A 22,352-nucleotide genomic window follows, 5' to 3' on the forward strand; every position below is an offset into this window, starting at 1 on the left:
CTCGTCAACTAGTCAAAATTAGAGAATCCAATTTGTAAATATCATCTGACTATTTAATTTCTATAAATGAAAATGCCTTTTCTGTTAAAATAATGTTAATCACCGGTCTTACAAAGTGCAATAATCAAACTTAAAATAGCCGCAAATACCATTTAATTTGCAAATTAACATTAATCCCCACATAAACATGATCAATCAATTACTACGTACACTTTCTCCAGCTTTCTGTTTTATCAACCAACTGCTTTAACATCTATCTCCTACAAACACTCCTAGTTTTCCATTAATTAATAATCCCCCTAGTTTAATTCGCATTATAATACTAACACATTCAGTCATTCACTAATAATAATGCCCCTCATGCATCAGTTGTTTTTGAAAAAAATATAAAAACGAGAAAAATAATATCTAATATTATTTTATATAATATAATATTTATAATTTTATATTCATAATATTTATAATTATATATTATTATATATAAAATTATATAATTGTTTTAATAGGAATTAATTAATAAATATTAAATAAAACATATTTAAACTGTGTAGACTGTTTTTTATTTTTTTTTCAAATATTATTGATATAAATATATATACATGTTTGACGTGTGGCTGTTATGGATGATTTTGAAGAGTCTACAAGAACCATGTATGTTGCGTGATAAAATTAATTAAACAATTGGAAATTCAACTAAACAATTAATATAAAGTCCATGGTATATATAAATCTCTGATCTCATCATCAAATTAAACTGCTATATGATTTATATGGCTATTTTCCCAGTTTGAAGGAAGACTTTTAATAGCAAGTGGGCAATTAAACGTGGGAAGTGTTATTACCAGATATAAGACCGACATAGAATTGAAAGTTATCTATACTTTTTAATTTCTCATTATTTGTATTAGAGAGTAGTGGGGTTGAAAATGAATCGAGTTAAACCAAATTCAAACTCGATTAACGAAAATTAAGTTTAGTTTACGATTCGCCTCATTTATAATCGAGTATATTTTGTAAGTTTAAATTTGGCTCAACCAAAACTCTCGAACTGATTCAAATAATAAAAACATAATCTATAATTTTATATTAATAAATTATAACTTATATATATTAAAAATATTAAAAAATTAATTTTATATATTGTCTATCTATTAATTATAAATTTTTTATTTGTATCTTATATTAAAATTATATATAAAAAATAACTATAAAATTTAAATAATTAAAAATACACACATATATATATATATATATATATATATATATATATATATATATATATATATATATATATATATATAATTGAGTCAGTTCACGAATTAATAATTTGAATTTATCCAAACTCAAATTTAGCTCATTTAATTTATGAGTTTACTTTTAACTTTTAAGTTCAAGTTTGGTTTACTAGTTCACGAGTTCAGTTTATTAAGCTATTAACTAGTCAAGTTCAAACTAATTCATGAACTGACTTAACTCACTTCCAGTTTTAAAGAGTAATAATTTTTTCTTTTAAAATAATGATCAAAGTTGAAGAAGTTAAAGGTGTGTTTGGTTTTTTAATATTTTTCAGAATTTATGAGAAAAAAGTAAAAATATAAAGTGAAAATAGAAAATATGTACTTGCTATTATCTTTTTACAATTTTTTTAAATAAAAATAAAAATAAAAAATACAAATATTCGGTGGTTAGAATTGAGGCATGGAGATCCATCAATCCCTTTTGTCTATATGTAAAAATTAAAGAATGAGCAACCAGACAAATAAATCCCCTTATTTTGCCTTAAACTTGTTCACAATTTTTGGATGAGTTGCCTACTTCTTTTTCATGTTAAAAAATTTAATTCTTAAATAAATATCCCACGCTTTTAAGATTTCTTTAATTTAATAATCTGGAGTCAAATTAAATCATAGTGACTGTTGACTTTATATCGTTCATATGTTTTATATACGTTAAAGGGATATATATTGGGAAGAAAATGAAGTTTTATATAGATTAAAATATAATTACATCATATGTATGTTAAAATTAGTCTTTAAAATTAGTTGTTATTAAAAAAAATATATATTAAAATATAAAATATATATTAATTTTAAATTAAATTATATATATATTTATATATAAATATATAGTAACTGATTTTAGTGATTAATTTTTGTGTATAAATAATATTTTTAATAAAAATGTCGCAATGTGTGAAATATTAATTATGTTATTATCAAAATTTCCCTAAAAAATAGAGACAAAGTTATGGAGTAGATTAATTTCATAAATTTTATATAATGGAATAACTATTGTGAATTTATGATAGTAGCTAAAATTTTAAATTAATTCTTAAAAGTTTTTGATATTATAATTTTAAAAGAGTTAACTAATTTTAAAAAATTTCTATTAAATTGGACCAATTTGTGATTTAAATTTTGTTACGACGTCATATTTTATGTATTTAATTTACCCTCGATTTTTTCTATAGACTAATGATGAAATAATTACATGCTACAAACATAGAAATTAATAATGTAAAAATAAGACATTTTAAAGGGCAAACATCACATGATTCACGAATTGAAGGATATATGTTTGGTAAATAAATCATGCCAACTTGGAAGGAAAATTACATCCTCCATGGATTTGATCTCTTTTTAACTTTTTCACCGAAGAAAAAGAAAGTTTAATAACAATAAAAAAAAGAAGAGAAAATCAAAGTCATTTAATTCCAACTCGTTTGCATCCATGGCACCACACAAAGTCATGCAAATAATGTAAAAGAAGTAACGTAATTAAATAGCTTTCATAGTATATATATGTTATAATATAATTTTAGGTACCATTTCATACCAAAAGTAGATTATGTTCCTAAATAACGTGACTAAAAGCAATTAAATCTGTTAACACCTTCAAATAAAACCCATCAAATGTAACACCTTCAAATATTTGATAAATGGATGTAAAATAATGTACACACAAATCTGTTAACATTCAAGATCACTATCACTATAAAGTAAATTAAATCTAGAAGTATTGTAACCTTTTTGGATTCTGTTCTCACGAGAAAGTTTCAATATATAATATCCTTCTTATAAATGGATAATTGGATAGACATGGATATATCTGCATACAAATATATAGATAAGCACAAGATCGATCGATAGATATATTCTGAGTTGGAAGCTAAGGTATGTAGCTAATTGTATTCACCGGATTTTTCTTCATCAGTCAATGACTAAAATTAAATGTTGTTGCTGAAAAGTGCATCATAATTTTGCTGAAACCTCTTTTTTTTTTTAATTTGTACGTATGTAGAACAAAACACGGTTCTTGAGATGAAATAGGTTGCTGAGGTCTAGTCTGATGATGTTGGCACTTGGCAAGCTGTCTATGGTAGCAGTTTTTTTGGAAGAGATATACTTTGAATTATTCGTGAAGGATCGGTGGTGACAAAATATATATAAAATTTTATAATAATTTAATATAAATTAATCAAATTTAATAATCAATAAAAATAAATAAATATTATATTTATATACTATTCAATAAATTTTTAATTTTAATAAAAATACTTGTGTCTATAATATATAATGTAAATTCGTTCATATTTCATATCTTTAAAAGTATTATGAGTGAATACTTACAGAAAATATTTTAACATTTAAAGTAGACTAATAAAGTTTGTATGTGATGAAATATATTTTGATAAAAAAAATATAAGCATTTTTTTTCATATATGCACTTTGTTGTTTATTTAGAATTTTCAGTTATTAAATTATAAATGAAAATATTAACCGTCTAGTTACACATCTAATTGTAACCAAATTAGTTCAATCTAACAAAAATCACTTTTATCATTTAGGGTATATCACACGCACGTTTCAATAACACAATTTTTTCTTTGTGTAGGTAGATTTTTTTTTTCTCTTTTTCTTCTTCTCTTTTGTTATTGTAATCACCAATAACACTAATATTTTGCTAACAAAAATCAATATTTGGAATTGAATTTGAATTTATATAAGGAAAATGTTCGGTTCATTTAGTATTACAGTGGTTTCGCTTTGATATTATTTTCGGTTCATTCTAGGCACATGTTTTTCTAGAATTTATATAATGGACAAATATTCGGTTCATTTGGTATTATACAATAGTTTTGCTTTAATATTATTTTCTGTTCATTCTAAACGCAGATGTTTCTAAATTCGAATTTATATAATGGACAAATGTTCGATTCATTTGGTATTATACAATGATTTCGTTTTAATAATATTTTCGATTCATTTGTCATCCAGGTGTATTGTCGATGAATAATTTGTCCATTAAATGGAATTGAATAAAGTAATAATAAATAATTTCATTCTTTTTAGCTAAAAAAAACTCAATTATTAAAAAAAAAACATATCGAATTCATTTCTGGATCTAAATGAATCTTAATTAAACTAAGAAATAAACCGAAATTACTTAAGGAATAAAAAATTTGGTTAATACTTATCAGCAGTATCAAGTGAATCTCAATTAACACACAAATGAACCGAAATAAATTAAGAAATAAACCGAAATTATTTAATGATGACAGTAAAAAAATCAAAACTAATAAAGATGTTCGTAAAATGTTGGTATTATTGGTGATGACGATAACAAAAAGAAAAAAAAAGACGTAATATTGAAGAAGAATTTGTGTGTGAATTTCGAAAAAGAAGAAAAAAAAGAGGAAGAGAAAAAAAGAAGAAAGAGAAGAAGAAGGGAAGATAAATTTAGAAGAAAAAAGATGAGAAAGAGGAGAAAGAGAAAGAAAAAAAGAAGAAAATAAAAAAAATGGAGAAAGATTTAAAAAATTATTATAATAACTTGATTAAATTTGGTTAAATATTCTGTTTAGATGTAGAATAGAACTTTATTCAAACGTTAAATATTGATGGTTATCAAATTAATGTATATCTAAAGAATAACGGAAGATTCTACGGTGCTGAATGAAAAATTTTTCCGCATGTGCTGAAGAAGCGTGGCACTAGAGAAGAGACGATACGTATAGTCTTGTTTTCTATATTTGTAAACAAATTTTATGTTAAAATAGTGTGGATAAAAAATGTCAACATTATGAATGCTAATTATATTGGTTTAATTTATTTTAAATGGTGATAATTTATTTGTTAGGCTTTATTAGTTTTGAAAAATTTTGACCGTTTTTAATTTTTTGTGAATATTATTCATCATATAGGAATTGGTCCATAAAATAATAAATTAAAATAACAATAATATCCTTTTAAATTAATAATAATAAAAAAAAAGAATTAGAATATCGCTATCTAACTCTTTTTTTTCACTGAAATTTTTATTTAAAATTATATTTTTATTTTATATATATATATATTATATATAACTTATATAATAATAGATATATTTTTACCTTTAAATCAGAGACAAATCTAAAAATTTAGTAGAGAACATGTCAAAAATTAAAATATTATATAGTTAAATATAATATTATATATTTAGTAATATATATAATCATAATTAATATTTTTTAATTAAAAGATACTAATAAGTACTTGTTATATAAAACAATTATCTTAATTTATATATATATATATATATAATATATATATATATATATATATATAATATATATATATATATATATATTATTTCAGATTCAATAAAATATAAAAAGTTATAATTTTTTATTAGTTTACTTTGTTGAGTATTATTATAACAATAAGTTATATTTTTATGTTTTATATCATAAACAAATATGCTATAAAATAATATAAATAAATTATTTTAATAACTTTTTTATATGTATTTAAAATATATTCTTGAATAAAATATATAAAATATAATTGTTTTAATGAATTTACTTAATATGTTATAATTTTAATATCATAAAAAAAAATTTAAAATAATTTATTTTCATGCATGTACTTATAAAGATTTTTTTGTTATTATAAATATTAAAGTATTTTTATATGATAATACGTATGAGCATTAAGAGAAAAAATATTTAAAAAGAGGAAAAAAGTTTAAATTTTAAAAATTTTAAAAAAATATTTAATAAAAGAGATTAAAAATAATATTTATCTTAATTTAAAAATTATTACTTACTTTTAAATTTAATAATTTAATTATTTATCTAAAATAGTTAGTTACTCTATTTTAAAAATAAAATTGTATAATATATAATAACTTTAAATACTTAAAATCAGCAACTCTGTTCAAAAAAATTATGTTTGCTCTCTTTTAAATTTGTCCCTGCTTTAAAGAAATCATTTATTCAAAATGAATGACTAATGTTATTTTTACTCTGTTTCTTTTTGTTTTTTGGTTTATATTTTTTTATGAAATTAGATAAAAATCTATTGAATAATTAAAATTTTTGTTGGAATATTTTGGTTTTGTTAAATATAATTTTGGTTTCATCTAATTTTTTTCAATAAAAATGTAGAAACAATGCTAACATGTGTCATCTTTGTTTTAGTGCCACGCCTCTTCAGCAGATGAGGAGGAAAAATTTTTCCATCAGCACAGTAGCATTACCCAAAAATAACATAAAGTCGCGACCATTTTGCTGAATTTAACTTGTTGTGCAACTGAGTTATGGTGTCTAGATTAGTTATAAAAATAATACTATACACATATGCCATAGTTGCAACCGAATCATTATAACCTTAAATTAAAGCTAAACCTAATTTTTGAAAAAAAAAAATCTGGTCAAGTTTATAATTCGTTAGTTATAATAATTCAGTAACAATTCGACATATAATACGGTTATTCATATAATTTTTTACAAAGTCAAATTATATGTTATAATTATGAGGTACTCTTTGACTTATTAGTAATATTATTCAAATTGCATGCATATGCATGTGTTCATACTCCTTTAATTCAATGTGGTAGCTGGCCATAAGGAAGGAGCCACGTTTTGAGGATAAGTCCAATTCAGTTTTCTTCTCTGTTTCATCTATGGTCGGCAACCGCACACGATTTCCGATTATTAAATAATTTAATATATTTAATTATTGTTCTTGCTTCATGATTTGAAGTATAACTCGTTCTTTGGATGTCTACTCCGAATTTCTTTATTTCGGCTTCAAGCTTTTTGTCCAAGAGAGGTACACCTTGATTCAATATGAACAAAAATGAGAGAAAAAATATCTGCAAAAAACATTTTGACTTTTAAGTCAATATATATTTTATAAACTTATTTTTAAGTGATATTCAACTTACCTCAAATGAAAACTTTTTTTTTTTATATTAGGAGTTCGTAATCTAAAATGATCTATTATTGAATTACAGTGATAACATATGAAGATTATAATATTTTGATTTTGTTATTATAATTAATGAAGAATGTTAAGGGCAGCACAATTTGTAATGTATAGTCATCAATTTACTATCATTAATATTTTTAATGGTGTGAATTATTCATTTTTTTATAATTAAGTGCTAATCAGATTTCAATAAAAATACCGACTTTCTAAATTTTCTCTTAATTTTAATAGTCGACTTATAATGTATACTCCGAATTTTTCATAACCGACTTATAATGGTCATATTAATTATGTATATTCACATGTTAACTAATATTAATTTCATGTGAATAATAATACTTTTAATTTGATGCTTAATTAAGCTGATTTACAAGATGTTTGTTATCACATGAATATGATGCAACGAAATATGGGGATCGGATAAACCCTCCTTGATGTCATTGCATTTTAATTTGATCCTTAAGGTGTTTGTCATCACATGTGAATAATAATACTTTTAATTTGATCCTTAATAAGCTGATTCACAAAATGCATGTTTCGTACGTCTTCATTGCATTTATATAATGATAAATATAAATATGTATAATAAAAATGAACAAAATTATAAATTACACACATAGTAAAAATATGATAAAATATTGAAATAACGTGAGCAAGCTTCGAACCACCAGCACCACATGGAAATTAAATCAGGATGGGAGAAAAAAAATATAATATTATAATCGTATTTTATTGACTAGTGTCCAAATTAAAGCTGTGTATAGAGTAGAACTCATTGTTAATCTTGAATAGTTGATAGTTGACTTTCCACACACATTAATTTGATTTATAATAATATATATAACTAATAAGAGTCTAAGATTACATAATCTTTGAATTTTCTTTCTCAAAAAATAATTAACTTTTGACAAGTGTGACTAATGTTGTTGTTTCCATAATCCAATTTGGAAATTTCCAATTAAAATAAGCAGCAACACATGACACTCTATATAAAGAGATAGCATATAACACAAGCTTCACATATTTCAATTATCCATTCACCATGGCCAATTTGTCTCCAATAATCTTGCTGTTGGCACTTTTCTCTCTCATTTATGGTAATGCCATAGCAAGCCACCATGTTTACAGAAATCTTCAGACTCAACAATCTTCTGATAGTTCCTCCAATCAACCTTACAGAACTGCTTATCACTTTCAACCTCCAAAGAATTGGATCAATGGTATATATCTATATTAGTTCCTTCAATGATAAATTAAACTCATCAGAAACTTAATTCATTTTCTGTATCAAGTACTCCATACATACCACTAACTAACCCTTTGTTTTTTGTTGCTTTTTCCTCTGTCATTTGAAATGATATGCTGAAATGGACATCTTCCAGATCCTAATGGTTAGTTCTGCTCTCAGCTTTAAATATTTGTTCTATATGCTAATAGAGCATAGGTTTTATATGAGAAACATTTCAAGCATAAGGAATATTGATGTTAGATCTATAGCTATGTATTCTTAGAATATTTGAAAATTTTCTTTATCTGCATGTTAATGTAAATAATATATTGATTTGACATTTATGTTACTACAAATCAAATTTGATTTTGATGTGTCAATGATTATTGATAAGGTGAACATGTGTTTGTATATGCATGGCTTTTTGTTCAGGACCAATGAGATACAAAGGACTATACCATCTATTCTATCAATACAATCCCAAAGGTTCTGTTTGGGGCAACATTGTGTGGGCCCACTCTGTATCAAAGGATCTTGTGAATTGGATCCCACTTGATGCTGCCATCTTCCCATCTCAGCCGTCAGATATCAATGGATGCTGGTCAGGATCAGCCACAATGCTCCCTGGGGGCAAACCTGTCATTTTATACACTGGAATTGACCCAAACAACCACCAAGTCCAAAACTTAGCCTTTCCTAAGAATTTGTCTGACCCATTTCTTAGGGAATGGATCAAGTCACCAAAAAACCCACTAATGGCACCAACTGTTGCTAATAAGATAAATTCAACCTCATTTAGGGATCCTACTACTGCATGGAAAGGAAAAGATGGGTATTGGAGGGTGTTGATTGGAAACAAAGTAAACAGTGTGGGAAGGGCAGTTTTGTACAAAAGTAAAGATTTTGTTAACTGGGTTGAAGCTAAACAGCCCCTACATTCAGCCCAAGGGACTGGAATGTGGGAGTGTCCTGATTTCTTTCCTGTTCTTAATAATGGCCCAATTAACGTTGGTCTTGATACATCTGTGGATGGTGATCATGTTAGGCACGTGTTAAAGGTTAGTTTGGATGATAAGAAGCATGATTACTATTTGATTGGTACTTACGATGCTTCCCAGGATGTTTTTACTCCGGATAATAGTCAACCTGTGTTGAGATATGATTATGGTAAGTATTATGCATCAAAAACTATTTTTGATGATGGGAAGAACAGAAGGGTGTTGTTTGGTTGGGTTAACGAATCCTCAAGTCAAAACGATGATATCAAGAAAGGATGGTCTGGAATTCATGTAAGTGCAATTTCTTATGATAAACTTTATATATATCTTGCATAAATTGAGTTTGACCAAAATAGTATATTCAAAGTAGTGGGGTAAACTTGGTTGCATTTAATTACTATATTTAATTTAATTTGCAGACTATTCCAAGATCTATCTGGCTTCATAAATCCGGAAAACAGTTGATTCAATGGCCGGTCCAAGAAATTGAAAATCTACGTGTGAACCCTGTAAACTGGCCCACCAGATTGCTCAAAGGTGGTGAACTCCTTCAAGTTAATGGAATCACTGCAGTACAGGTAATTAAGATTTTATTTATAGTAAGTTAAAACTTATATGAAGTTTGTTTTCATGTGAAATTGATAATTGAGAATCGTTAGATAATAATTTAGTCAGATTTGTCAAATCATGTAATGATTATCCTCTATCAGCTACATGAAGACAAATGTACGTGAATCTTTAAGTTAGTAATATTCTGGGCAGAGGAAATGCATAAAAACCATATGGCAGTTCTTATAATTTGTCAATTCATTTAATATTGAATCATTATAAAATGCATGGCAGGCTGATGTTGAAATTTCATTCCAAGTGAGGGAGTTTCAAAAGGCAGAAGTATTGAAGAATTGGGCAGATCCTCAGATTCTGTGTGGTATGAAGGGGGCAGGAGTAAAAGGTGGTATTGGACCCTTTGGTCTGCTAGTTTTGGCTTCAAAAGATTTGCAAGAGAGCACAGCAGTGTTCTTTAGAATATTTAGATACCAAAACAAGAACTTGGTGCTCATGTGTAGTGATCAAAGCAGGTTAGTTATTTTGATATAGATATCCTTTTCTGTTCAACTTTTCACCAAACTTGACATGTTTGATTTGAACTCTCTGTTGTCTAATTTTTGCTAATTAATAATATGCTTTGAAAGGTCTTCGCTCAATAAAGAGAATGACATGACCCCATTTGGGACTTTTGTTGATGTGGACCCTCTTCACGAGAACCTCTCACTAAGAACTTTGGTAAGCAATTAATACAAGGTTGTTAGTCATTTGTTTATGTAAAGATAATAGGTGAGAATGGCTAAATGATTTAATATATTTGACTAAATTATTATCTAACTTATCTGAATTATTATATTCATGTGGCTTACTAAATATATAAAACTATTTTCAAGATTGTGTGTGATTAGTTAATTTGTGTGGTTTATTTGACAGATTGATCACTCAGTAGTGGAGAGTTTTGGAGGAGAAGGAAAGGCATGCATCACATCTAGAGTTTATCCCACCTTGGCGATCAATGAGAAGGCACAATTGTATGCTTTCAATAATGGAACTTCATCTGTTAGGATCACCAGATTGAGTGCTTGGAGCATGAAGAAAGCAAATATCAATGGAAATTAATTAAGTGTAGAAAACCCATTCTTCAAGTATTGATTATTAGTTAATTGTTGTATTGTAACAATAATAATGCCATTACATATGTTTGCAAGAAATCAAATAATGAGTAAGGAATACGTTTATTTTTTGTACCAATGAATGCTAACTCAATTATGACACATTTTCCACCATTTCGTAAAATTAGAAGCATGCATGTTGGTGAAGGCTATTTAACAAAATGAGTGCCATTCTCTTTCGTTTCCTTGAACAAGTTCATCATCTTTGGTGCGTAGAAAATGTATGATAAAGGATAATGCATAATGAAAAAGAAACAGAGCAAGTGAACATGACATATACTATTCCATGTTTATCACGCCAGCATAGCGTTTAGCTAGCTAAGTTATAGGAAAATCTTCGATATGTGTACATTATTATATTATTGTTTCGGTAACAAGCAAGAACAACGAATTTTGAATTTTCAAAACCCTTTTAATCCGTATCAAAAACAAAACTACCGACTAAACCTGTTGTTTAATTTATCACTTATACACTTGAATTTTATAATAATAAGTCTTCTTCAGTTCACAATATTTGTCGTAATGTCTGCTAATTTAAAAAAAAAAAAAAACAGGCACGTGGTTGCTTTCTTGCGATCCTATGTTGAATTTCCACCAGTTGCATTATTCTGAATTATCTTTCACCAATTGCATAATTCCTCATTCGAATACCATGATCCAAATTTTAATACATACAGGAATGATTTTACTAAATTTGAATACTTGGTTAAGATACGAAGCACTGTTGGCAGATCTGTACAGTGTGTCATGTGTGATCCAGAGTCAAGTGAATATGGGACATGGACAAAAACACAAATCTTTATCAAGAGTCAACATATAGAAAATATTTAAGACATAAAATTCATACAACGACCCAAAATTAAAAGAAATTCAAATTGCAACTTATGACTGAAGTAACCCAGAAATTCTCCTGTATTTGCTATGCTAACACTAAATCTATCCAGGTCTGTTGCACACAAGTGAGGACTACTGCTGATTGCATTCAGGAGGGCGCTCCGTCCGCTGGCCGTTTCCTCTATCGGGTTGAGCCCTGCCACCAGTCTGCATGTTAGATCCAATCTGAACATTGTTCTTTGTAAGAATAAATAATGTTAAGTTAGCAAAACAGTTCATTTGATGCTTTACAATTATATAACAGATGTACATAACAAGCATTATGGGCTGGCTTGTAGAGTGTGTCATTATCCATACCTTACTCCGCCTCTTACTTTGTACCTCTTCCTCGTCATCTTCATCTTCCTCACCATCCCCATCATCATCATCTTCATCTCCTATTTCCTCAAAATCACTCTCTGCAGCCTCCCCCGTGAACCATGACACAGCATGGGGAATAATTTTGTCCCGGATAGTAGAACTGTGCATACATATCAACACTAACACGTTAATATACAAATAAAAGTAAACCAACACCTTAGATGGTCCTCTGGTGGCATCTATCATCATCAGATTCCAAAGGCCAACATTTGGTATCATAGGTTAACATATGGTGAGCTCTGGGATCATTTCTGCTTCACAGTTTTAGTGGAAAAACTTAATGGAATATGAGTGTCACACAAGTATTGTCAAGTGACTTACCCCAGGTCATAATCATGTTCTAACAAATTTTGGAGCTCCTCGACCTATCCATGCAAGAACCAATGCCAATTATTACTTTATTAGTAACAGTCACAAATTAGTAACAGTCACATTATTAACTTTTGAATGGATGGTTTTATAATGATAAGAGACATACAGTATCATCATCAATATCATCATCCTCATCCAAGTCCTCGGGAACCTGGGGAGGGTTGAAAAAGTTGAAGAAGCTTTCACATTTTTCGGTTTTTATGATGGGTTTGGCATTCTTTGATCCTTTCTTTGGCTTCTTCTTAAGAATCTTTTCTGTCAAGCTCTTTCCAGGATTCCACTCAATCTTTGTTCTATAGTTTAGAATTTAGAGAGAAAAGCAAGACAGAGGAGAGAGAAGATAAGAACACAAGCAACTGAAAACATGAATATAAAAAGTGACAGATTAATAGATATTACTCACCCTATTGCTTTCTCTAATATAGGTTCATCATCCTCAATCATGTGGTATGTTTTTGTTAGCAAAGAGTTTTTGAAATAAGGATTAGAATCAAAATAGAACTCCAGCTTGAAGCCCTTTGGGTTATCAATTTTACACCACTTGATATCTTTAAGATACTTGAGGGCACCCTCGTCACGTTCAGTGATCTAGTACAGGAAAAAGAAAGGGTAGATTATTGCTCTGAAATTATTTTAACAGATTGAAATGTAGAATAAAATATATACATAAATTACCCTACCTCCTCAGCCAGTATGTCATTTGCCTTCATTGCAGTAAGCCAGAAGTTAGGCACTCCTTTCTCTGAATTACAAGGAGGATCTAGAATGATATCAACAGAGAATGAATGATTCTAGATTGATAGTAAATAAGTACAGATAATTAAATAAGCTACCTTCTGCAGGCACAGGTTCATTTGTAATTCCTTCAACCTCAACCACTCCATTGACAATTTCGTACCTCTGCAAGCACCATTTGACGACCAATATTATGATTATTTACAATACACTACCAGTCAGTAACATAGGGACCAATATTATGATTATTTACAATACACTACCAGTCAGTAACATAGGGACATACGCACCTTTGTGTAAAGTGGTTCGTAAAGCTTCTGGTATTTAGCTTCTAACTGTGCTCGCTCCTCTATAAACTTAGTCTCCAACTCATCATGTTGGCCCTACAAGTTGAGAACCAAACCAGATTCTCATTTCTGTCTCTTACTAATGGAAACTTGAAACTTATAGCCTTATAGCAGTATAGTACTAAGCTCGAGCAATTGATCACAACATTCATTAGATTAAATTCAAGATATGATGTAACTCGTAAGTATAAGACCCAAGTTTCTTATCAGTTTATCACACAGAGGAAAACATGTGGCCAAGAGAGGCCTAGAGATGGCAGGCAGCAGTATCATTCACCTGAAGATCTCTGAGAACCTCAACACGTTTCCTGACATTGGGTGCCAGTGTTTCCAGGACGTCAACATGATTCCCAGCCAAGAGCTGAAGCTTATCCTGCAGAGATGGTAGATGATATTGCACAATGAATCAATCTCATCAAAAACAGGACAATCGAAAAACCAAGCTAATTCATGTATGTAAATCACACACCCTGATAGAAATATCAAATATTTCATTCCTTTCAACATTCTCAAACAAGTCCATCACTGAGAACAGTTTCTCATTCACATTTCAACTTTTCGTTCTTTTAATCGGCGAGGATAACATTTAAAACAGAAGGAAAAAAAAGCATGGTAGGAATGATGGAGTTACCTTGAGTGCATTGACAAGATCAGCACGATCTTCAGCACTAAGAGCTACACACACCAAAAAAAAAAAAAAAACACAAACACTCAATCAAAATTCAGACCTGGCTTTTAAATCAAGAAAACAACATGCAATTGATATCCACATACTAGTTGGCGAATTCAGCGATTGCAAATTGATTATCGTTATGTGATCAAAAAATTGAACGAAAGAAAGCAGAATGAGAGGATTATTAGCAGAAGAGAGAAGGTTGAGAATAGTTTTGAAGTGAGGAGATAGATAAGGCGGTGGTTGATAAATTGAGAAAGCGAGATATAGAAAGGGAATGGATGAGAATTACCGGCGGCGGCAGCGGGGAGATCGGCGGCATGATCGGACATGGTGAAGAATGGGTGTTTGGAGAGAAAGGTTAATGATGAAAACGCAGAAGAAGAAGAAGAAGTATTTTACACGTGAGGTTGAAGAACGTGGGGCACACGGATCTATGCGGAACTCATCAACTGCCGCTGTCAGTTACACCCACGCTAACCGTGGGGGGTCTTTCTATGAAATTCTATCCTTCCAATAAATAAATAATAATATAAATATCTTATTTACTTTTGCTTTACGAAATTAAAAAAGATGCCAGGACGTCTTTTATTCTTCTAGAATATTCATGCTTAATAGTTAGAAAAAAAATTATTCATCCTTATATATTCATAATTTTTGTTCTTTCAAGAAATTGAATCTAATCTTTTATTTCTTATTATTATACATAATTAATAAATAAAGTAGTAAACAAATAGACCTGTAAATGCCTATTAATACTAGTAAAAAATTTATGTACATACTATATATCTGTATATAAATATATGTATTATTTTATTTATTTTTAATGCGTATTTTATGATTTATATATTTAATACAAATGATTGATTTTTTGTGTACAAATAACATGATTATAATATTAGTATATTATTCTGTAAATAAAAATAATAATTTTAAAGAAATTAAATTAAAATTATTCATCACAAGGATATTGAATTTTTCATACGATTTTAACTGAGTTGGTACTTGGTACATGAAGAAAAATCCTCAAACCGGTTGTAAATACAGTTTGATAGAAAGCCCTTGGAACTTGGAAGTATTCTCTAAATTAATAAATGTACTTGAGATGCCTAGTCCCACAGTGAACAGGCCTTAGTCCATAACCTTGTTGAAATGGAACCTGGGTGTAATAAAAAGAAGGAATATTTATAATTTAATTTTATGTGCGGGTGGTTTTATTTATGACTGCTGAAATTTGGATTTCAAAGCTTCAATGACAGCTGAGAAATCCTCATCACTAAGGCCATGGGACTTTGCAACCTTGTATAACTCATTAGCAGCTGCTGCAATTGGAGTAGATTGGGATACAGACTCTGCTAACCCCAGTGCAAGTCTCAAATCCTGCACCGTTACAACACAATTAGTTTCTGTTAAAAACTTGAAAGATAATAGGAATTTAACATACTCATTAATGCACCTTCTGCTGATGCTTTAGAGGGAATGCAGTAGGGTAAACCGATTGTATCATAGATGGGCCTTTGGTTGAGTACATTGGAGCACTGATGGCACCCTGTGAAACTACCTGCAAAATTGCCATTTGTTTTTAACACTATGCTAAACATTTATGTACCTTTACCTATCGGCTTAAATTTTTATATTTGTTTCATGACACTTAACACCATCTTTCTTTCACAAGAGGAACAAACAATTCAAAATTTACATCAGAGGAATAACGTGCAAGAATTACTAGGAATCAGAGAAGAGAAAGCTCAACAAAAGTCACATCATCAAATTTATATTTCATAGCTACATAGGCATTGAACTAGAGGCATTTTATTAGATTTATTAGATTTATCGGTGCCATGGTTTCTTTCAGCATCATCATCATTCACATAATCACATGCAGCTAATAATGTAGGAAGACAAATGAATCACATTTTTGAAATATCAGCAAAGAAATTTGCAGCAGCCCAGAGCAACCAAAGACTTCAAGACGAAACGAGCAACAAATCCATGTACAATTACAATGGTAATTATTTCGTTTAGTGGCAAATACCTCGACTAGTACTTTTGGATCCAACCCAACTTTCTCGCTGAGAAGTAAGCCTTCAGAAAAGGACGCCATCATACTATATGAAGAAATGGTAGTGTCACATACACATTAACAATCATATAAGAAAAATCAGCAGCAAAGTAGCAATAGACAAGTTGTAAAAACCTGCCCATGATCATATTGACAACGAGTTTCATTGCAGCTCCATTTCCAACATCCCCGAGGTAAAATTTCGACTACATAGAAGCATGAAGAAACCATATGTGAAATAAGACTCTCATCCCCCAGAAAGATCAGGGAAATTTTCTTCCTATAAAAAAAAAATAATGAAGGGCTATACATACTTTCCCCATGATGTCCAAGAGAGGAGCAACCGTTTCATAAAGATTTCTGTCACCTGCAATATCAAATAAATTGCTTCAGTTTCTTTATCTGAAAGTGCCACCAACTCCGCCATGAAATGGAGCCTGAATTCCTTCACCTGCTGTAAGAAATATCAATTGTCCATCTTCTGCTGGCTTTTTGGAACCTGAAACTGGAGCCTGTGGATGCACAGAAATGGATTTCACAAGTATTACTACATGCAATGAAGTAATGTGTATCCTGATTACACAACACTTGGTGTTTGACAAAAGGAAAATGTGAATGCACCTCCAAAAATAATGCTCCAGTAGCTTTGATGCGCTCACTAATCAATTTTGAAGTATCAACATCAACTGTTGAAACATCCACATAGCTGAAAATGTTTAAGATATTATTAAGCTTGCAATCATATTGAGGAAGTACAATACAGCACACACCATTAATTTTAATTTGCATGTGATCTTTGTACGCTCAAATAATAATCATATAGACATTGATGAACAAAGATATGGATTGTATTGGCAACTATTATTATGAATAGAGTACCCTTTTCCTGGAGCCATTCCATTTGCAGCTCCATGGTTGCCACAAGCAACATCAATCTAACATGAGGGGATGAACAATAAGTGAGAATTCTGAAGAAAGATATATGCATTGATGAAATTAGGTAGAGTGAGATAAACACACAGCACTGTGAGGATCAGCAAGCATGGCAAATGTGAGGTCGCAAGAAGCTGCTACTTCCTCAGGAGAAGACAAATATCTGCAGAAACAATGATTGATATGAAATGAATACGATGATAGGGGAACGGAGCTGTAATTAGTTAGTTAGTTAGTTAGTTAGTTAGTTAGTTGGTTACTTAGCTCCCAAGGAGATGAGGGGATCACACTTTGACTTGGTCCTATTCCAAAGAGTGAGATCAACCCCAGCTTTGAGGAGGTTGTGAGCCATGGGGGAACCCATGATTCCAATGCCCAAGAACCCAACGCGAGGAGCGGGAGAAGAGGTGGAATTGGAGATGTAAGAGAGAGAGCGAGAGTTAGAAGAGAAGTGGTTGTTGTTATTGAAGTTGAGAGTGAAAGGGATGCCCCAAAGGGAGGAGGTGCGAGTTGCTGCCATGGCATTAATTGGAACACCGAAGAAGCAATTCATCAAACACCTCATAGTCATTCCCACATTCCTACTCCCTACACTTTTCTCTCAAACTTGTCTCCGTTCCTCATCCCAACTATGCTTACGTGTCACCCTCCTGCCGCTCCAACCATATCTATAAATTCTTTTATTTAATTAATATCGGGAGCAAAGAAAATTAGAAAATGACCCCACAATAAAGGAGGCTACTTTAAAATTAATAGTTTTCACTTTTCAGCAATGAAAATCGATGGCCATGGAAGTGGAAATGGAAGGGGAAGATGGTTCCAAATTCTCATTACAAGTCACTGAAGCTCGAAACACAGTCATTGGACGAGGCTGTGGCGGCGGCTTTCATACAAAGGATCGCACCGTTTCACGTCGCCACGTCTCCTTCCAGCTCAGCTCCGATTCCGATGACCCTAGGGTTTCATTCGAGGTCATCGGAAGGAACCCTTTTTGGGTTCACCACGGAGCTCTTGGCCTTAAGGTTTTCCGCAAGTTCGAAAAGGGTCAATTGGAACTCGGTGACCGCTTTTCCCTCTCCGCCATAACACCATTCTGGCTCCATTTCAATTTCAACAACCCAGCTCAGAACGTTTCAAGTTCAAAGCCTCAGCTTGACATCGACATTGACCAAATTGACCTTTCGCAATTCGATCCCGTTAAAGGTACTAAAATGTGAAGTTTTAACCTTTTTGGGTGTCAGTATATAGGGTTTGTTTAGGGTTTAAGGATATAACGTTGAACAGCTTTGATGATAATTATTTACTATGTATCTTCTTTGATTTCATGGTGATTGCCATTTTAGAGATTTTGAAGACTTCATTTTGGGTTTTGGGAAATGCAGAGTTTGGTTTCCTTGCGATTGGGCACGAGTTTGATGACTATCCAAAGGGGAAGATCCGCAATGTTAAGGATTGGGAGTGGTTTCTTGAGGAAGCTAGAAATGACAGTGATGATGATGACGATGAGGAGGGGAAGCAGAGGAAGAGGATGAAGAGAAAGCGGAAGAAAAAGAAGGGTCCGGAGGAGAATGAAGATGATGAAGAATGGGGTGGTGAAAGTGATGATGAGGGTAAGGACCTTGTTTCTAACATGAGCAAAGGTAAGAAGAGGGCATGCTACTCCACAAGATCTAAAGACAGGAAAAGTGGCTCTACAAGCTCTAAGAGAAAGAGAGATACTAAGATCAATCAAACTTTTGAAGATGATGAAGATGATGAGACTCTAGGAGGCTTCATTGTTGATGATGAAGAGAATGATCAGCAGGAGGAGTTAGATGATGATGATGATGATGAAGAAGAAGAGTTCGAAGAAGAGGAGGAGGAGGAAGATTAAAGTTTTGAATTAAATCAATGTTGGTATATGTGGGAATGTTGTTCAGTTAGGAAACACTTGATAATATTGAGTTCTGTTTTGGTCAATGGCTTAGGAATGAATCTAGATTCTAGAACATGCATTAATTAATTACACAAGATAAAGATTGGAATATATATGTATTTCGAGCCATTATAATTATTATGAAGTATTTAAGCACATTTATAAAAGGATAAACTTATTAATACTTGAAAATATAAAATAAATAATTAGCAACGACGACGTTTATGTGAGTGAGAGTAGCATGAGCAGAAATAGAAGGAGGCATGAACGCTAATTTAGCTGCAGAATCAGAGTTGCATGAGCGTTTCATCGGCGTTTTAGGGTTCTCACTTCTCACTCACTACTAACTATTCTCCATTGATTCCAAGTTGCATGCTTTTTAGTGTTAAAAGGTGCACAACACAATTAATTGAACGCATGGAAGCTGCCACCTACGAGTCTACGACTACGAATACAATGGCGAGCAAGAATTCAACCCAATTGCCAATCACCAACATTACGTAGGGCCCTCCTTCAATCGCCGCCATTCTTCGTCTTCAGGGTTAGTTTGCTTCCAGTTTGCATTGTTAACATATTATTCTCTTTCTTTACTCTGTTTCTGTTTCTTGAGTTCTGCTTCTGGGGCCTCTTCATCATCATTTTTTCTTGTTTGATAGGAAGCTATTCGTTGGAGGCATCTCTTGGGAGACTTCTGAAGGTATATTCTCATTCTTTCCATCAATTTTTGTGATTCAATGTTTGTGGAGATTAGGTTTTAAGATGCAAGAGTGAAGAGTGGATGCATCACACTTGTATAGCAAAGAACTTGATATAATTATATGAATGCACTAACTGGTATCTATTACCGAAAATAATAGCTGAACAATTTTCTTACATTCTTACAATGGCATTAGGATTAGTTGTATAGTATTTACATTCTTGATATTTATATCATAGATGCAAATAAAAGATTGCTTTTGCCTGAACAGTTTTCTCATTCTGCATTCTTCTTTTCTTTTCTTTTTTCTTCCTTCTTGTCAGAATCATTTTGTAAGTACTTCAACAATTACGGGGAAGTGATAGATTCAGTGATAATGATGAATAAACAGTCCGGAAGGCCTCGGGGCTTTGGCTTTGTAAAATTTGCTGATTCAGCTGTTGCAGATGAAGTTTTGTCACAGGAGCATACCATAGACGGCAGAGTGGTAATCTATTCATTTCAAATAAACAACTTCAATCATTTAGTGCATATTCCTTCCCCTCGTGACAAACTAACTCCTTTTTGTTTTATCAGGTTGAAGTGAAGAGGACTGTCCCTAGGGAGGACACGGAAGTTACCGGAGTATTCAGAACAAAGAAGATCTTTGTTGGCGGATTACCCCCGTCTTTGTTGGCGGAACTTGATTGCACGTAATCCGCTACAGGGTATCGCGGATTACGTTGAGGGCGGGGTTACTCATAAACCGCTACACCCTGTAGTGGTTTATGACCAAATGGCTTTTATGCATAATCCGCTACAGGGTGTAGCAGATTATGAGTATAGTGATTTGTCTATATATACCGCGTGAGGCTGTAGCGAAAATCATTTGAGTTATTTTGGAAAGAAAGTTAGAGAAAGAAAGTAGAGAGAAAGGAGAGAAAATTTAAAATATTTAAGTAGTTTGGAAGAATGGAGGATGAACGGCGGTTGTACTGGCTCGACGGCGTTGCTCACGTAGTCAACCATCGATGCAGAGGTAAGTGTTTGTATTTTCAAACACTATTTTAATAAATGTATATTTTATTCAATATTAAGGAAGTAATTCATTAATTAGATAGATAGAGACTTAGTTTAGGTTTTGGTTTGTAAATGAAAATTTGAAATATAAACTTTGACATCTAACATTTAATAGTCAAGGTAGAGAGGTAAATTAGTAATTTCAAAACCCAAGTAGCTTAAGACAAGAAATACAAGCTATAGTTTGGTTGGTGATGTTATTGTTAGAAATTAAGCCTGTGTTCTTTATTTCTGAAAATGCAGCCAACCCGATGTGTGTATAGCGTCCGTAGGTAACAGAATATGCCGTTACATGATAGGATCATACCTTACTTAGAGAGGGCTGAGTTGTACCACCTGGCTAGGCTGAACGCGCATTGGTTCTGGTTGGATGAACCTCTGGTCAGCGCATTTATTGAGAGGTGGCGGCTTGAGATCCACACTTTTCATATGCCATTCGGAGAGTGTACTATCACGCTCCAGGACGTGGCATACCAGCTCGGGCTGCCCGTGGATGGCCAGGCTGTTTCCGGGTGCATGACAGACTTCCACATGCACATCGAGGGGGCCAGACTGGCATGGGAGTGGTTCGAGGAGTTATTTGATGAGCTTCCGCCGCCGGATAAGAGAAAGTTATACACAGTCCACTTTAAATGGTTTCATGAGCGGTTCAGGGTGTTACCAGCGGATGCTTCGGAGGAGACCGTGCGCATATATGCACGCGCGTATATTATGATGCTTCTGTCGACACAGCTGTTCATGGACAATAGTGCTAATCGAGTCCACCTTCGCTGGTTGCCTTTTGTGGCGAGACTTGACGATATGGGCAGGTATAGCTGGGGCGCCGCTGTATTGGCGTGGCTGTACCGATGCATGTGCAGGGTGGCGAACAGAAACGTCACCAACTTGGTTGGATCCCTACAGTAGCTACAGTCATGAATCTTTTGGCGGTTCCCCACGCTGAGGCCGCGGGGTTTTGATGCCTTCTCTTTTCCATTGGCATCCAGGTATACTTTAATTCATTCTTTCTTTCAAGTTCATTACGTTATATATTTGAAATTACATACTTATGTGCTATTTCTGCTACTCAGATGGGCCACATATTTGCCTTCTTCTGATGGGAAGGAAC

General features: G+C 31.8%; 4 protein-coding genes across 12 annotated transcripts; 2 read left to right on the top strand and 2 right to left on the bottom strand.

Moving 5' to 3' along the window:
• Positions 1-8,273: 8,273 nt before the first annotated feature.
• Positions 8,274-11,276, top strand: LOC112706524 (beta-fructofuranosidase, cell wall isozyme). The gene is made up of 6 exons (XM_072200881.1): positions 8,274-8,644; positions 8,914-9,770; positions 9,899-10,057; positions 10,323-10,558; positions 10,673-10,763; positions 10,959-11,276. The coding sequence occupies exons 2-6, from the start codon at positions 8,919-8,921 to the stop codon at positions 11,142-11,144; spliced, it is 1,524 nt and encodes a 507-aa protein (XP_072056982.1). The 5' UTR covers positions 8,274-8,644; positions 8,914-8,918; the 3' UTR covers positions 11,145-11,276.
• A 701-nt stretch (positions 11,277-11,977) lies between these two features.
• LOC112706529 (nucleosome assembly protein 1;4) lies at positions 11,978-15,469 on the bottom strand. 8 transcript variants are annotated; one of them, XM_025757875.3, is made up of 11 exons: positions 14,871-15,469; positions 14,537-14,580; positions 14,183-14,278; positions 13,849-13,941; positions 13,657-13,723; positions 13,504-13,583; positions 13,227-13,411; positions 12,930-13,116; positions 12,773-12,816; positions 12,389-12,551; positions 11,978-12,268 (listed from the first exon to the last, which is right to left on the bottom strand). In XM_025757875.3, exons 1-11 carry the CDS (start codon positions 14,908-14,910, stop codon positions 12,164-12,166), a joined length of 1,104 nt encoding a protein of 367 aa, XP_025613660.1. In that variant the 5' UTR covers positions 14,911-15,469; the 3' UTR covers positions 11,978-12,163. The 8 variants fall into 8 exon arrangements, with proteins under 8 accessions (XP_025613660.1, XP_025613665.1, XP_072056985.1 ...); XM_025757880.3 differs by having other exon boundaries at positions 11,978-12,227; positions 14,871-15,093; XM_072200884.1 differs by having other exon boundaries at positions 11,978-12,227; positions 13,504-13,565; positions 14,871-15,089.
• Positions 15,470-15,530: 61 nt separating this feature from the next.
• On the bottom strand, positions 15,531-18,214 carry LOC112706530 (glyoxylate/succinic semialdehyde reductase 2, chloroplastic). Its single transcript, XM_025757881.3, has 10 exons — positions 17,834-18,214; positions 17,661-17,736; positions 17,520-17,575; positions 17,262-17,346; positions 17,092-17,152; positions 16,955-17,007; positions 16,776-16,846; positions 16,614-16,686; positions 16,035-16,139; positions 15,531-15,958 (listed from the first exon to the last, which is right to left on the bottom strand). Exons 1-10 carry the CDS (start codon positions 18,142-18,144, stop codon positions 15,797-15,799), a joined length of 1,053 nt encoding a protein of 350 aa, XP_025613666.1. The 5' UTR covers positions 18,145-18,214; the 3' UTR covers positions 15,531-15,796.
• A 53-nt stretch (positions 18,215-18,267) lies between these two features.
• Positions 18,268-19,655, top strand: LOC112706531 (uncharacterized). Of its 2 annotated transcripts, none has more exons than XM_025757882.2 (2): positions 18,268-18,776; positions 18,917-19,655. In XM_025757882.2, the coding sequence occupies exons 1-2, from the start codon at positions 18,356-18,358 to the stop codon at positions 19,444-19,446; spliced, it is 951 nt and encodes a 316-aa protein (XP_025613667.1). In that variant the 5' UTR covers positions 18,268-18,355; the 3' UTR covers positions 19,447-19,655. The 2 variants fall into 2 exon arrangements, with proteins under 2 accessions (XP_025613667.1, XP_025613668.1); XM_025757883.2 differs by having other exon boundaries at positions 18,280-18,776; positions 18,956-19,655.
• The last annotated feature ends 2,697 nt before the right edge of the window (positions 19,656-22,352 follow it).

The sequence above is a fragment of the Arachis hypogaea genome, chromosome 8, assembly GCF_003086295.3.
Source record: "Arachis hypogaea cultivar Tifrunner chromosome 8, arahy.Tifrunner.gnm2.J5K5, whole genome shotgun sequence".
Classification (NCBI taxonomy): Eukaryota; Viridiplantae; Streptophyta; class Magnoliopsida; order Fabales; family Fabaceae; genus Arachis; species Arachis hypogaea.